Here is an 11,033-nt window from a genome sequence, read left to right on the forward strand (position 1 = left end):
GGTATTTGGCTGGCTGATTTAAAAATTTAGATTTTTGGATAGTGTTTTTGGAACTGTTGTCCCAGAAGACGCCATATTAATAATTAACCTGGAGAGAAACTGAACTGAAGGAGAGATTCTTTCAGTGCTCTCACTTCTGCTCTGCAACAATTCATATAACAGCTTGAACAAGCTGGGACTGATTATCAAATAGTATTGATTCATGCAATACAACCATGATTCAATACACAGCCACGCAGTCGTTTCTAGACACCCCCCACCCCTGCCCCAGTTCGTATCCCAGATAAACAGTCGCACACAAACTTCACCAGAACAATGAGCATGAAACTGATATGTGGAGTAAAAAAGGGCAGAGTGTTTATTGGTTCTCAGTCTTCACACCAGGCAGCACATCGCTCAGCAGTGAGGTCACAGCGCTCGCCTCAGTCATGACACAGGACAGACAGAGACAGACACACACAGAGCCAGGTAAAGGGTGAAGGTCAAAGGTCATTTATACATCACCCTCATCACCTTTGGCGGGTCGAACAAAGGTTGTTGTTGATGTCCTTGGTAAACAGTGAAGGATGCCTGGCCGGTGCACAGGAGGCACAGATTCACATTGGTTCCATTTCTCCACCAAAGAATAAACATATAACCACACTCAAACACTTCCCCCGCTCGAACCCTTCATCTCAACTTTTAAACATCTCACCTTTAAAAAGAATGAATTCAGAAGGCAGATTCACTCAGTTAATACAGGGCAAATTGTGCATTTGTAGACAGTATGGTCAACTTAAAGGAAACAACATGAGCTCTGACCACAGCAAAGAGAAATTTCAAGCATGGCATCAAGTTTCTTCATAATAATCAAAAAAGATCTTAAATGAGTGGCTGACATTTGGATTTTCCACTCGTGTTCCAAAATAGATAATGGTGGAGTCAATACATTAGTAGTGATTGGCATTGAAATCCAAGAAATGAGTCGACTAAAACCACAAAACAAAAGTGAAACTTGTTTCCATTATTCTGACCATACACTGTACAGAAATGATTATATAAAAAAGAAATTCATGTAAACTCAGGTTACAGTGAGGAAAACCTCACAAAAAGCGCTCAGCATGATCTGGGAATTTCTCAGGGGAAAGATTGTTAAACCCAAATTAATTTAAATACATGTTCCAAGATTAGACCCTTCCCCTTTTTAGGTATAAAACTGGAGTAAATTAGGACCCCACATCTCTTGTAATTTCTTTTTCTTCTATTGTCCTAAGTTAATGTCAGCTAAAGCAAACAGAGAAGAAGGAAATGTGATAGGGTTGTTGTCTACATTGGGCTTGTCTGTTTCTTTGGGGCTTGTCAGAGTTTCTGAGTCAGCATCAGTTCTTACCTGCCTTACCAGCATCTGTATTTAAACAGTCTCTCAACCCCAACCCTAAAAACTCTGTCCCACGCATGTCACTTATTTCATTTGCAGCCCCTCTTATCCCTGGCCCACCAGTGGTATTAAAACACCAGTAACAATCACAGCCTCCATAGTGCTTCAGCTCTGGGATTTTGTCACTTCAAACGCTCCTCTGCTCTGTCCTGTGGCTCCGACCACAGCAGACACAGACCAGTATAGTTTCCACTTCCTACCCCCTCACGAGTCCTCCTTTCTTCACACTTCATGTACAACACAAGCCAGCAGGGAGTCGTAGCATGAGCTGGCCGAGTCAGTCACACAGATGATTAGGTAGCCAGTTCCTTCACTGCTCAGCAGTGATGGCAGCCTCGAAGGATTTGCCCTTCTGGACTTGAATTACAATGTTTTTTTTTTTTAAAAATAGAGAAGTATGCACAGGCACACAAATGCACACACGTACTTACAGTAACTGCTGCATTACATAAGCCTGTCTTTGGCTTCCTCATTCATTCTTCCACAGGTTCATCCACTACCATCTCTTATAGTTAATATACAAAGAACTGATGGGGATTAAACAGACATTGTCTCAGTTTGTAACGTTTGTCTGACCTAAAAAGTTGAACTGATGACTTAGTAGTATAGTGTGTTGCAGACAGTTTAAATACACCAGATTAGACACACTAAAGGGGATCCAGTGCTGCGAGTACAGATATGTTAAGCCTGAAACTCTGAGCTTAATAAACCCCACTGATAGAAGGACATTTAATTGTTTTTTCCCTAAAGCAGATACAGTACATGTGGAGCAGTGAGGAGAGTTTGATGTTGGGCAAAAGATTGTGTAAACATACAATGTAAACAGATGTTTTAAAAAGGAGATTAGAATTTGTTGAGTATTAGTGGGTGAAAAGCACCTCATCATTGTCATCACCACCATCCTGATCTACCTAATAAACAGTAATAGTCTATTTGTGGCACGCTCAAACATCTGTGATGCACAGAGGAAACTATAAATATCAGGTTTTTCCCACTGCCAGTTCCCACACCTGATTTCACTGCAGCTTTGCCCTTCCTAACGCTTCACCAACTCGAAGAAAAAACAGTGACAGTAACATCACTTGGCACTAATTATAACCAAGGTGCTTATGCTATTTCTGAATCAGGTGCAACATGCTTAGGGCCTAAAACTGAGCTGGGTCCTGGTTAATAGAGTAAGGGGCCAAAAATAGAAAGAAAAAATAATAATAAAATTCACATGTACATAAAATATTCAAAATAACTGCTCCAAAACAGGAGAAAAAACACAAAAACAAAAATGTAACATTCATATGTAACAGACAAAAAAAAAAAAAACTACATTGACGTGCAATCGTCTACTACATGGTAATACTGTGAACTGCACCATCCCTCCCAAAAAAGGAAAAGAAACTAACAACACAAAACAATATCAACAAACAAGACTTAAAATAGACTCTGTATGGCTCCAGGTAGCTTTGAATGTCTGCTCCAGACCAGAGGATCTAACCATATTAAGCAACAAGGAGAGGAGATAAAATCATGTATTATGAGTTCCCGTCACTCTCTCTCTCTGGACTCTTTCACAGTTTCAAGTCTTTAGTGTTTAGTGTATGTGAGTCTGGTGAACCGAGCGTCACCGTTCTGAGCTGATGGCAGCGATGACAGAGAGCAGACAACACTGGAGAACAAAGAAACGCAGGTTTGTAAAAGGAGTAACTCTTGTCTAACCGACCGTGAAATGCGCCTTAGCTTAGATTCTGGGATTATCGTACCTGTGTGGAACGCAGACAAGATTCCTGCAATTTAAGCAAACATTTTCCCTCCCGCCCCCCTTCACCCAATGCAATTATACAGACACACACATACATACAGAACACTTAGCGAGTATATGACAAAAAAGGGGGAGGGGGGCTAAGTTCTGTAATAAAAACTAGAGACATTCGGTGTGTGAGGGAATTGTTTCTGCTGGAATCGATTGCGAATCAGAGCCCTTACGTTTACGACGATGCAATCAAATAGGCCTGTGTGTGTGTGTGTTTGTGTGTGTGTGAGTGCGTGTAAATAATCCTGTGACTCCAATGCAAACTCGAGTGAATAAAGAGACCAACGATTGAAAGAGTGAACCAAGTAAGTAAAAAAGTAAGTTTTTCAAAACCCTCCAAAGTCCAACGGGTTAGTCCATTGTGAGTGTGTGTGTGTGTGTGTGTGATTTCGTGTCCAGCCGAATAAAAGGCGAGACTCTTGCATTCAAGCACGATGGGGACATGGATAAAAATAGCTAAATCCTTAAGAAAACCAAAGGAGAGGATTATTTCTGTCCATCCGAGGACAGTCTGTCTGTGAGAGAGGAGAGGAGAAGTCGAGCGGCTCCGCTGAAGTGCTGAACACTCAGTAAAAACAAAAAGACACTGAGAGCAAATGGGAGACAAGAGCAGTGGTCCAGGTCCTTGTTCAGTAGTCAATACATCCCAAACAGTCACTTCCATCCATACACACACACGCAGACTGACATTCACTCTCACATGTACAAGCACACGCACACACAGGGTACTCTGGTTAAGGCAGTGGTGGCAGGTGAGGCTGCAGTGAGGCCAGGGCTAGAATTGGGAGAATCAGCGGGCAGGGCTCAGTGGCAGTGAAAGCTCCGACGACTGAGTCAACACTCCTCCTCATCCTCCTCGTCTGTTTCCTCATCCCTCTCTCCTTTGCTCATTCATACTCCCCAGCATCGGTCACTCAAATGACATCAGATTGGCTGGCACCTGGGTAAAGAGTGAGTTTTATAAAACATTGCTAACATTCAGCTGTGTGTGTGTGTGTGTGTGTGTGTGTGTGTGTGTAGCTCCATACCTGTTGTCTATTGCTCTGACAGGCAGCACTCAGATGTTTGAACCAGAGCAAAGCGTTCATTCTGTTCCCTGCTTGGTACTTGTAGGTGTTACCTAGGCAACGGAGACAAACAAGCGTGAGTTGCCAAGTTTCTCATTTCCACCTGCTTTCTCAGCGCTTTGGAAAGATGGCTGAAGCCTCACTTGACTTTGGCCCGCCGGGTAAAATAAAAACAAAGTCACAGTGGAAAAGTTCAGGACAAAGTCAGATGGGCTGTGTGTGTGTGTGTGTGTGTGTGTGTGTGTGTGTGTGTGCATAAACAGCTATATATGAATAAGAAAAAAAAAAAAAACAAATATGACTAGTGTGCAGTGGCACACTTAAATCGAGAGTTAGATTTCAGGTAGGTGAGATGGACACAATCTGAATGTGTGTGTGAGTAGGTGAGGTCACCACTGACCCAGTTCACCTTTTCACTGTATCCGTTTTCAGAGGTATGATTTCTTGCTTGTATTAGTCATTTCCGTTTGTTTAGCATTTTGTGTGTGTGTGTGTGTGTGTGTGTGTGTGTGTGTGTGGTGTGTTAACCTCACCGTGCTCTGAGTCAGTCAGCAAGAAAACATCAGGATGCTCGGGATCGTCAGCCATCATGGCCATTAGACCCACCACACACACGCTCTTACTGGATGTCGACTTGAACTGAGCAGAGGAAACAGAATTATTATTATTTTATCTCATGACAACTCTGTTGTGTCTAGCACAGGCTTTGTGTGTGAGTGTGTATGTGTGTGTGTAACCTCTGGATTTTGCCTGCGAGGCGCCACAAGGTTCTCATTAGGCAATGAGTGACACACAGGACTGCAGTGATGTCATTGGTCTCATTATCCAATGAGTGCTACCATCTGTCTGTCCCCCCACTACACTGGACCCAGTCCTGTCCCCTCCACACCCACACACACCTACACACACATCTCACATCCAGTCATTTACTGGTTTACTTCACTTCTCATCGACCCTCCTGCCTCCCATCCTCACTACGCTCTCCTCTGAGCTCCTGCAGTCAATGTTCCTATAAACCTGAGGCAGGCCAAACACCCTCAATCACAACACACACATCCATGCTGACACACTGTGAACCATAGTTTTTGAATTCTGAATGACCTAAAATTGTGCAACTTCTCTGCATTTTTGCTGTTATCTCCTTGTCTCCACACATGCTAAGGAATCATTACATGTTTTTTTCCCAGAGTTCATTCTCTAATTGAACTTTTCAAGAATGAGTAAGTAATGGCTATCATGTGTTGTCTTCTTGTAAAACTTGGGGTAATGTGGTACAATCACTCTCACTTCAACATCAACAACAGTGTGAGACGTAATGTCTCAGTTCAGTTATGTTCACTCTGTTCATGTCCTCACCTGCCTACATTAACGAACAGTAAAACTCTCCACAATTTCTATCATATGTTGTAAAGACGCACAGCAAGAATGTATCCTTTGATTGTTAAAACAGGATGGTGATCGACCAGGATGTGTTGACTTACATGTTTTCTCTCAGTGGCCTTCAGGGACTTGGCAGGGTAGTAGTAGAGCTGGGTTCCACAAAGAGCAACCCAGTATTTGGTCCAAGATGCCACCTGGAGGCACAAAGGTGAAATCATCTCCTTTAAAATCTGATCAGTGACTCAATGAAAAACCATAGAATGGTTCCCAGATCAGATCCTTTTAGAGAGTTGTTTTCGTGACTCACAAACTCTCGACCGGGACAGAGACAAGATTAGAAAGGCAGGTGAAGTGAGGTGAATGCCTGGGAGACTGTGGTTTCAGGGACTAAAAGTCTTTTCTTGTCTCTTTCTTGGTTGAATGACTGGAGATTAAGTGTGCAAAATTAGTATCTTGTTCCATAAACACTGAAAGCTTTTCAGGCTAATACAAGCAAAATAAAGAGAGTTACGAGCTGGAGGAAAAGAATGTGAAAGAAAAAAAGCATTTAAATGAACCTGCTAATTAATACTCCGGGTGAAGGAGAGATTTGGCCTGACTTGCAAGGCCAGATTGGGGGGAAAAAAGTTTTAGATCTCGTTACGTCATTAAAGCAGCTCATAAATCATCCACATTACCTGTGACAGTTTTAAGTTATTTTAGCTGCATAAAAAGTTCTCCAGATTTGTTTCCAGCCAAAACAGAATAGGATAATCTCAGTGCAAATATAAAAATGGCTTAAGCGGAACAAGGAAAACAAAAGCGGTGGAAAGAAATTCAAGCACAGTCAGAGAGGAAGAGAATTACAATGAGTATAAGGAACAGACAGAAACAAAGATGTTCTGCAGATTAAAGAGTCTCTGAGGTCGTATCTGTGCTCTGCAGACAGCATTTATTGCCCATCTGCTCCTGTATGGTACATGCAGGTGTAGGTATATGAACAGCATATGGGCACATGCACATGTACAGTTAAATATGTATATATATGTGTGTGTGTGTGGGCTCTCACTGTTGGTTTCTTGCCCTCCTTGAGCACCGTCTTTCGTCTCAACACCCCCTGCACTGTGACTGCTCCGGGATACAAGTGAACTGCGAGCTCCTCTGACTCTGCAGAGCTACAACAGGACAAAGACAAATATTACAGGCTATATACAAAAAGGTACACAAGAGAAACATGCATGCTCTCATGCACGCAAACATATCAGATCAAATCAGAGATGAACTAATAGTAAAGGCAGACGCAATCTGCAAAGCTACCTCGACCTCTGCTTCATGGATACGAAACTTAATTCTTTCTTTTTTTTACAACTACATCTATTTCAGTCTCGTTTTGCCAGAGTTGGATTTCACAGGTATAAATCTTAACACTGCCATCTGCGGAGAGGAGAGCAGAGATGGGCAAGGTGGTGTGCAGATTGTGTCTGTCTGGAGGATCAGAGCAGGAAGCCCAGTGCAGGAGCCTAGTCAAGCCTGGTGGAAAAGAGAGAAACAGAGAGAGACCATCCCTAACCGCAAGGGACGCCTAATATGCACCGTCCATGTGAATTGGCTCTAATAACCCTGAAGAGTCTGTTCCTCTCTACTTCAGGAATGAGGATGTAACAGTTTGTTTCCAGTAACACATGGAGCTCAGTGTGACTGTGGAAACTCATTTTTAGCTCCAAGCTGTGAAATATCTTGGAAACTTATCACAAGAAGAAGTCTACGTTGACTTTAAGCTCTATGTGTGTGTGAGGCAGACATGCAAGAAACTCAAGAGAGCAAAAGGTAGATCGTAGACTGATGATACGCAGCAAAAGATGAGGAATCATGACCCCAAACAGACCCTTTGCCCTTCCCCTGATTTCACCACTACACACACGCACGCACACGCACGCACACGCGCGCACACACGCGCACACACGCATACCCACCACAAGATTAACCCAGCACTACACACACGCTAAGCACCAGCACACAGCAGCCCCTTGCAGGGGGCTGCGGGGCATGAAGTGAGGATAAGAGAGGGTTTGATTCAGGTCAGGTTGGTTCCGGTCGGGATGTGTGTACCTGCTGGGCCTCAGGACTCCTCTGTAGGGGATGCGGGCCACTCGGGTCACTGGGCCCAGAGAGTGATAGAACCGAGTCCTGTTCAGAATAGGATAAGATAGGATAGGATGGGGGGCACGGGAAACTGTTAAGCCTGTGAGGGTGTTTTTTGTTTTTTTTGTTTTTTGCCCTGTTACTGTTTTTCCCTTAAAAGTGCATCATGGGTTAGGGCTGGATGAAGAGCGGTCATTTGGTTAGAAGAGTTATTAATGAATGTGTGTTTACAGAGTTATTCAAGAGCTTAAAAGAATGGTGTTTTGGAAAGAAGATTAGGTTGATTTTCAGGCTGACAGTTTCAGAACTAGTGAGCACAGCTCCAGACACTTGTTGGCACAGTGGGGCTACTGGTTAGGGGATTTAAATGTTAAGTACTTAATAAATTTCAGGCCGCTGGAGAAGCAGAAGCATCTGAGAGCAGCGGTGGAGGGATGATGCATGACGGCCTTGACTGTGAGGCTAAAAGCAAGGCTGCGCATGGCGTGCGTGGATGAGATTTAACGGCACATCATTTTGCATAGCTGTATCTTGAAGCCAGAGCTTTGGAAATTTGACGGTCGCATCAGGGATGGGGGTGGGGAATATTCCATGATTTTTGCATGTGGATGTGATGAAAAAGCACCAGTGATGTGAATAATTAACTTTACCTCTCAAAAGCTGGCCAAGACACCTCCTCACTGAGCTCTGAGCCCTCGCTGCTCCCTGTATACAGATAAAAATCAGCACAAACAAAACAAACGTCTCATTGAAGAGATGAACTGTGTAAATTAGTTAGTGTAAAAGCTTAAGTCGTACCAAGTGAAATACCGCTGGACAAAGTCGAGCTCTCTGCTTGTCCCCTGGTGGGACTGTGGCTCTCCATCACACTGTCGTCCAACAGATGGCGAGAACCAGCATTGGGGAACGTAGCACTTTTAAACTCGACTGTATTCATTTTATGGATAAAGCTGTGGAGACACAGAATAAAGCAGACACCAGGGACAGAGAGGTAAAGAGAGGGGTGTCAGTATTTTTAGTTGAGGATACTTGATGTGTAAATTGTATGCCTTTTTTAGCACATTATCTTAATCATCATCTATCAAAGAACTGGTGCTGACTTGTAACCCAGGCTGTGGCACTTCCTGTGTCCATAGGGCAACAGGTTCCTGGGGGAGGGCGGCGTCGCTGGGACTTTGGGTCCTTCACTTGCTGCCGTACATTTACGGCCGCAGAGAGGAGACGCTGACGCTTCCTGGCCTGTATGTAAAAGTGGGAGGGAAGCAGAAATGTACAGTCCAGAGAGGTAAAGAGATGATACACAGGTTGTTCTACCTCTCACTCCCACTAGAGATCTGCACTCAAACTCACCAACAAGATCCTCTTTGGAGGCGTTTGCTCGTGGTGTGCTGGTGCCTGGCTCAATCTTCTGTGATAACCTAAAGAAAGAATATTGATGAATCCATCAGCTTGAATTCATCCTCTGTAAAGAACTGTCATCATAAAAATAACCATGGGGATGGAAGATTTTTTTTTTTTTTGGGGGGGGGGGGGGGGGGGGACAGGATGATTACTATGACTCGCAGCAAGAAGTAAAATTAGAAACAGCAAAGAAAGAATATTTTCATCTTCCTGGCAGGAAATTGCTCCTTTGACTTTTGTTTGTTTTGTTTCTTACTTGTAGTTGTCATCCTCCACAAACTTCTGCAGCTCCTCGATATACCTGACTGAGTTGAGATACTTCTGTACATGAGGCAACACTGGTATATCTGAAAGAGGGAAGATAATGTCCCACATTAGAATAAGTACTGATATATGTGTGCACGTGATTATGTGTTATGAAAACTGCCAACGTATCTAGGCCAAGAAAGTGTGTCTGGAGTGAGGATAAAAAAATAAATAAATAAATAAAAAAATCACTAACAACATGAAACTTTATCAGTTATTACAGAAACTTTTGAAGAAACCTTTTTGAAGAATCAGTTCATTTTTTATGTTGCACTGTGCCAGTGTGCTGAAGCCCTTTCTCAACTCAGAGACGCATGGTTTCTACTACATGTGCAAACTACTTGAACTCCTAGTAGCCACATGATAGAGGGTCTGCAAATTGAATAATAACAACAAGAGAGGCAGTGGCATGTCAAGGAACAGAGATGAAGATTTTGACTTTTTTCCCCCACGAATGAAAAACATATAAAATATCCTGAAATGCTTTTCAGTGATGGAGAATTCAGATGGAGGTAAAACTTTCTGCACTGAGTGTATTTTATTTTTCCAATGTGTTTAGTTGTCACAAAAACACACCGACATATTGATGAATATCACAGATTCTTTCATAGTGTTTCCATGGCAACAGAAAATGAAGTAGCAAGGCTATGATGGTGTGTTCTTCCAGCCTTCATACAGACTCCATCCTCCTCTTTGTTAACTTCTCTCTTCCACATGATGGACATAATCACATCTCAGAGTATAGTGAGCTCTTCCAGTTTAGACTCCAGGCGTCTTTGGCCTGTCCATCGATGTGTGGCTGTGTGAGTGTGTATATCAAATCTCACCGTAGGTACAGGATCTCTGCAGGTCTGATATGATTCTGAGAATGTTGTTCATCAGGTTTGATCTCTGTTCGTTCTCCAGTATGCTGCCTGTGGAGGGGTAGGCCGAGTCTATGTAGGTCAGGTCAGACAGGTACATCCCTGAAATAAAGCAGCAGACAGAAAAAGATGCAACATGTTTACATCAAACCAGCAAAGATGCAACAAAACAACTGTCTTCCCTCGACTCGCTGTAAGCCAAATGAGGACAGCGTCCATCTACCCGAGGTACTATTTTAAACACCAGTGGGAGACATGAGTATTTTCCTGCCTTCACACAGAGAGTTCAGCTCATTAGAAAGCAAACAAGTAGACACAAACAAGGCTGGACATCATAAAAGGGCCAGATTTCCTTGGAAACATGATGCAAGTGCCATGCAGCTGTGGGTTTCTTAGTGTGAAGACCAGCTGGTAACTGCAGACTGCTTGTTTGATATTACATGAGCCAAAACAGACAGGAATAAAAACCCTGCACAAACTCTCCTATTTGCATACACTTTACTCAAGTTTCTAACAGACTTTTTTTTTTTTTGATCTGATCTGCTCCCAGTGGATCTAAATGGGAGCCTTGAGCAGATGACTGATCTTCTTCTCAGCCTGTCCAACTCAAGGCCATCTCTCTCTGCCCCCTGATCCCTCTCTCATTGCCTCTATTTAGCAGACTTGGAGCAGAG

The 11,033-nt window shown here is 43.2% G+C and overlaps 1 protein-coding gene across 2 annotated transcripts in view; it reads right to left on the reverse strand.

Moving 5' to 3' along the window:
• Positions 1-333: 333 nt before the first annotated feature.
• ralgps2 (Ral GEF with PH domain and SH3 binding motif 2) overlaps positions 334-11,033 on the reverse strand; it is a 68,936-nt gene continuing 58,236 nt past the window's right edge. Inside the window, exons 10-21 of one of the 2 annotated variants that reach the window (XM_018670229.2) lie at positions 10,324-10,461; positions 9,447-9,537; positions 9,140-9,207; positions 8,890-9,028; positions 8,588-8,739; positions 8,440-8,494; positions 7,757-7,834; positions 6,717-6,822; positions 5,770-5,862; positions 4,822-4,927; positions 4,250-4,341; positions 334-4,161 (exon numbers count right to left, since the gene is read on the reverse strand). In XM_018670229.2, coding sequence (XP_018525745.1) covers positions 4,132-4,161; positions 4,250-4,341; positions 4,822-4,927; positions 5,770-5,862; positions 6,717-6,822; positions 7,757-7,834; positions 8,440-8,494; positions 8,588-8,739; positions 8,890-9,028; positions 9,140-9,207; positions 9,447-9,537; positions 10,324-10,461 — 1,148 coding nt within the window. In that variant the 3' untranslated portion in view covers positions 334-4,131. The remainder of the gene's footprint in view (positions 4,162-4,249; positions 4,342-4,821; positions 4,928-5,769; positions 5,863-6,716; positions 6,823-7,756; positions 7,835-8,439; positions 8,495-8,587; positions 8,740-8,889; positions 9,029-9,139; positions 9,208-9,446; positions 9,538-10,323; positions 10,462-11,033) is intronic. The other variant, XM_018670231.2, reaches the window with a different exon arrangement.

This window comes from Lates calcarifer, linkage group LG17, assembly GCF_001640805.2.
Source record: "Lates calcarifer isolate ASB-BC8 linkage group LG17, TLL_Latcal_v3, whole genome shotgun sequence".
Lineage (NCBI taxonomy): Eukaryota > Metazoa > Chordata > Actinopteri > Centropomidae > Lates > Lates calcarifer.